Source organism: Anguilla rostrata, chromosome 9 (genome assembly GCF_018555375.3).
Source record: "Anguilla rostrata isolate EN2019 chromosome 9, ASM1855537v3, whole genome shotgun sequence".
In the NCBI taxonomy this organism is placed as follows: domain Eukaryota; kingdom Metazoa; phylum Chordata; class Actinopteri; order Anguilliformes; family Anguillidae; genus Anguilla; species Anguilla rostrata.
The window spans coordinates 5,215,767-5,220,611 of record NC_057941.1 but is presented as its reverse complement, the minus strand read 5'-3'; the positions used below and the strand labels follow the sequence as shown (position 1 = coordinate 5,220,611).

The window sequence follows — 4,845 nt, the reverse complement described above, 5'->3', positions numbered from 1 at the left end:
ATAAAGTTTTTTTTTTTTGTTAGCAAACCAGCTTTCCGTGTCATTCCGGAAGGTTCTGCTCAGGGGGCACTTTTTGCCAGATGTCCCTGGGTTATATAAGTTAGTTTTCCTTCATACATATTCAAATCTATGCGTTAGAATTAATAATGAATAATGGTAAATGGTAAATGGACTGCATTTATATAGCGCTTTTATCCAAAGCGCTTTACAATTGATGCCTCTCATTCGCCAGAGCAGTTAGAGGTTAGGGGTGAGGTGTCTTGCTCAAGGACACTTCGACATGCCCAGGGCAGGGTTTGAACCGGCAACCCTCCGACTGCCAGACAATCGGTCTTACCTCCTGAGCTATAATCAATTAACAGAGGATGTTTTTTGTGTTAAACCCTGCATACCAACAGTCACAAACCTGGTGTTGAGAATAAAGAGCATGGAGACCGATAGATTTGTAAAATCTCAGTTTTAACTGATTTTTAACCGACATGAAACTTCTTTCAACTCTTTCACAATTTAAATGGTTGAAAAGGGATGCTGTTTGATTGCATGAATCATATGGTCAAACTCAATTTTTTTTTTCATATTTTGTGCAATACCATAAGCAGAACTACCAATAACAGTCAAAATAATTTTTGCTGCAGTACAATTATATTATAAATAAATACAAAATAAAGTACAGACTGCTCCTTAAAGCAAAACATTCAACACCAATTCACCTAATGTTTGGTCAAAAATATACAAAATAAAATGTATATTTGAACACAGAGCACTTACCTACAAGAGATGTTTGCTTATTTTCTACTTTCTGTTGATTCCAAGTTAAATGGGCTTCTAATTTCCTTGCCACGTGGCAAATGTACATTTACATTTTTTTTTGTTTTGTTTATTCAAGTTACATTAGATTTTTTTTCATGATTTGTTCACATATTTATTCACATATACATTTCACTTTCTTTGACAAGTGGAGAAAGCATTTTGCAGAGTTATTCAGTATAAAGTGCCTCTGTAACATTCTGTAGATTTCTGTCGAGTTTAGGACACTACATAGAATTTAAGGTCCTCAGTGAAGGTCAGTTCGTCATAATACCGCAGTTCCACACCGCACGTCCATTGTGGATCTATTTCCTCTTACGCTGTGGTATGTAAGCACGGATCGACGCAAAGCTCAATGTGGTGAAGTGTTCCTCTGCAACATGATGCCATTTCCCTCCCTTACAGCCTTCACAACTTGTGCTGTCCATTCTGCGTGGTGGGGTTGATCTTGTCCAGGGAGACCTCGGCCTCGCTGTCCAAGTCCCCCGACACGGCGGGCGACAGCTTCTCCAGGTCCTTCATCCCCGCGGAGTCTTCCTCCCTCTTCTCCAGCTCCTCGTCCAGGCAGAGGATGGAGTGGGGGATCATGTAGGCCACGTTGCTCTCCTTGGGGATGTGGCCCTTGGTCTCGTAGTGGTAGGAGTGGGCGGCGGCCCCGTTGTTGTTGTTGATGCTGACGATCTCGATGGCGTTGCCGCCCGAGCACACCCTGTGGCAGCCCAGCAGCGTGGAGAAGGCCTTGCGGAAGTCGGCGTTGAAGGCGTAGATGATGGGGTTGAGGGACGAGTTGGCCCAGCCGAACCAGACGAAGACGTCGAAGGTGGTGGAGCTGACGCAGGGGAGGTCGGCTGCGCCCCTGGGGTGCGCCTGCTCGCAGAAGGGCACCATGCAGTTGAGGATGAAGAAGGGCAGCCAGCAGCAGACGAACACCCCCATTATGACCGAGAGGGTCTTCAGGACCTTGGTCTCCCGCTTGAAGGACATCTTGAAGGAGCTCTCCGACTCCATGCTGTTGCCCATGCTGCTGTGGCGGTTCTTGGCGCTCTCCGCCGCCCTCTCCAAGGCGGAGATCCGCCGGATCTGCTTCTGCGCGATCCTGTAGATCCGTGTGTACGTGACGATCATGATGGCCACGGGGATGTAGAAGCTGATGAGGGACGAGGAGATGGCGTAGGTGCGGTTGAGGCTGGAGTCGCAGTTGTCCGGCGGCGGCGGCTCCCGGAAGGTTCCGTTGAGGTCCAGGAAGCCCGCCGCCTGCGCCTTGTGCCAGTTCAGCTGCACGGGGATGAAGGAGATGAGGACGGACAGGGTCCACGCCACGCTGATCATCACGAACGCCACCTTGGGCGTCATCTTCCGCTCGTACCGGAAGGGGCTCGATATGGCCCAGTAGCGGTCCACGCTGATCACGCACAGGTTGAGGATGGACGCGGTGGAGCACATGATGTCGAACGCCACCCAGACGTTGCAGAAGGAGCCGAACGGCCAGAAGCCCACGATCTCGGTGGCGGCCTTCCACGGCATCACCAGGATGGCCACCAGCAGGTCCGAGATGGCCAGCGAGATGACGAAGAAGTTGGTGACCTTGGAGCGCAGGTGGCGGAAGCGGGTGACGGCGGCACACACCAGCGTGTTCCCCAGGAGCGTCGTCAGGATGAGCAGGGACAGGAAGCAGCCGGTCAGGACCCGGGCGGACGAGTCCTTCTCCGGCAGGTCGCTGTCGAGGACCGTGGACAAGTTCAAATCCATCTTCTGCAGTTCTCGGGAGGCAGGAATCACCTCATAATTCCACTGGGTCGGAGCGACGGCAGCTTTGGGGAAAGCGGCGTCTCGGAGCGGGGGCTACGGACCGCCTGGTCTGTAGGCTGCGCTGCCCTCCTTACCATTGCTACCAGCTTACCAGAAGTTTGTATGTCATCAATATTTTAAAAAAAAAATTAAAAAAAAAGAGAAACCTCTTTTTTGTAATTAATAAAATTAAGCGCCCGGTTATAGCTTCCAAGAGAAAGATCGAGAATTTAAAAAAAAAAAAAAAAAACGTTCAAATCTTGAAACACCAAAACATCTAAAATCCAACCAGAATCCTAGCTTGCAAAAACGTCTTTATTTTATGTATTTTCTCCTCCCTGGTTCAGCAGCTACGCGTCCAGTAGTAGTCCCAAATGGCACTCCGCTGTCAAAGCGCTACGTTAAATAACACAACTGACGAAGTGATCATTAGCCTTATATATAAGGCTGTCGATATTGTCTATTGATTTTTTTCTCTTTTTTTCCCCCCGCGTTTGTCTGATTTGTTCGTTTTAATGACTTCCCAGGCGGGTCCGCGAGATCAGATTCTTAGCGGAACAGATGGTATGTCCAAGAAAACGCGCGCATACCTGCTGCAGCTGATGATATATGGAAATTAAAACGTCAACACATTATTCTTCCCCGCTTTTTTATAAAATAGCAGCCTAAATAAAATAAGAACTTCACCGTCGCATTAATAATAATAATAATAATAATAATAATAATAATAATAATAATAAATAAATAAATAAATAAATAAATTCTTACTTCACAGTAGGTTAGTGCATGTTGCTAGTTTGAACTCAAAGTTGTCTTCGGGCAAAGTAGTCGCTACAATCCGTTGTGAGATATCTTATATCCGTTCCTCACTCCACGTTAAACCGTCGACTTTTAAAACCAAAAAATTGTGGTTATATAATTATCCCGCTGCCTGTTTATCGATGTCCTTGAGAAATACGTCCTCGGCAAATGTGTCGTGTTCAAAATGTATACTTTTCTTCCTTTCTTTAATTTCCTCGGTTATTCCACCAAAACACACAAGTCAATCCGTAGGATATAGTTGCTGAACCCGTATAGACACGTCGCAGATGGAACTCTACCGCCATCCTTATTATCTGGGGGGGGGGGGGGGGACGTGCCTTTGAACAAAATATAAGTTGCCCCCTGAGGAAAAAAAATGACTCGACCTCAATTAAATAACAAGAGGGTTATGGACTGCATCGTTGCACTGTTTGACGGTAGTCTATCACGCAACACGACACGCTTTCATCACCGGTTCCACAGGAGTAACACGAAGAAAAGCTTCCAATTGTAAGCTTTCTGTATTCCCGTGGTCTCGCCTGTATGGTCGTTCGCTCTCTCTCTCTCTCTTCTGCAACTTGCGCTGGAGAGACGTGAATAGTCCGAGCATCCTCATTCACAGTTTAACACTGACGTTTATGGATTATACCGCTTACTCAGTACAGGAGATTTAAGCATTTGCCGTCAATTTACGCACACGCCTTTTCATTTAGAAACGTGAAACTATATTTTAATCAAGCTATTATTGATATACTAACTGTAATGTAGCGTGCACATCGTATAATTTTAGGTTATATATATATATAACCTAAAATTATACGATGTGCACGCTACATTACAGTTAGTATATCAATAATAGCTTGATTAAAATATAGTTTGATGATTAGAACTGACATTTTCAGCTTTTTTACAGGACAATCAAGTACACTTGGGAATGTATGCGATACATTTCATAACGAGGAAGGCGATGAATGAAACAACGAAGCGAAATGTCAGATGGTGTGACGGTACATTTCGGGTTTACACGCTAAACTTGGCTCAACAAGGCCACCTATGGGCGTTTTTGTTCTCACACGTTTTAGAATCACCGTGAAATAAAAGCAATTCCTCGACTGCAGCAAACGACAGTGCATTAAGACCCATCTTTCAAAAACAAATGTTAATGTGTGTATGGCTGGAGCGGGGTGGGTGTGGAGGATGAATCTCAATGACCAGCAGGCAGAAAGAAAAGATACAACACAAACAAAGCTGGTAGCCTACACTGCAAAGAAGAGAAACCAATACCGCAAGACTGCAGTACAGTATTTACAGTATGACCTCAAGAAGTCAATAAATAACACCCCATTTCCACATATTAATACCTCCTTCACCATGCGTTCACCATAAGCTCTGATCTGGTTCTCCCCATAAACTTGCTCATCCCTTTCCTATTGTTCTTTCTTTTTCTAA

At 45.4% G+C, this 4,845-nt stretch overlaps 1 protein-coding gene across 1 annotated transcript; it reads right to left on the bottom strand.

Annotated features, from left to right (window-relative positions):
• Nucleotides 1-440: 440 nt before the first annotated feature.
• On the bottom strand, nucleotides 441-4,096 carry drd1b (dopamine receptor D1b). Its single transcript, XM_064349910.1, has one exon. The coding sequence runs from the start codon at nucleotides 2,554-2,556 to the stop codon at nucleotides 1,216-1,218; it is 1,341 nt and encodes a 446-aa protein (XP_064205980.1). The 5' UTR covers nucleotides 2,557-4,096; the 3' UTR covers nucleotides 441-1,215.
• Nucleotides 4,097-4,845: the final 749 nt, after the last annotated feature.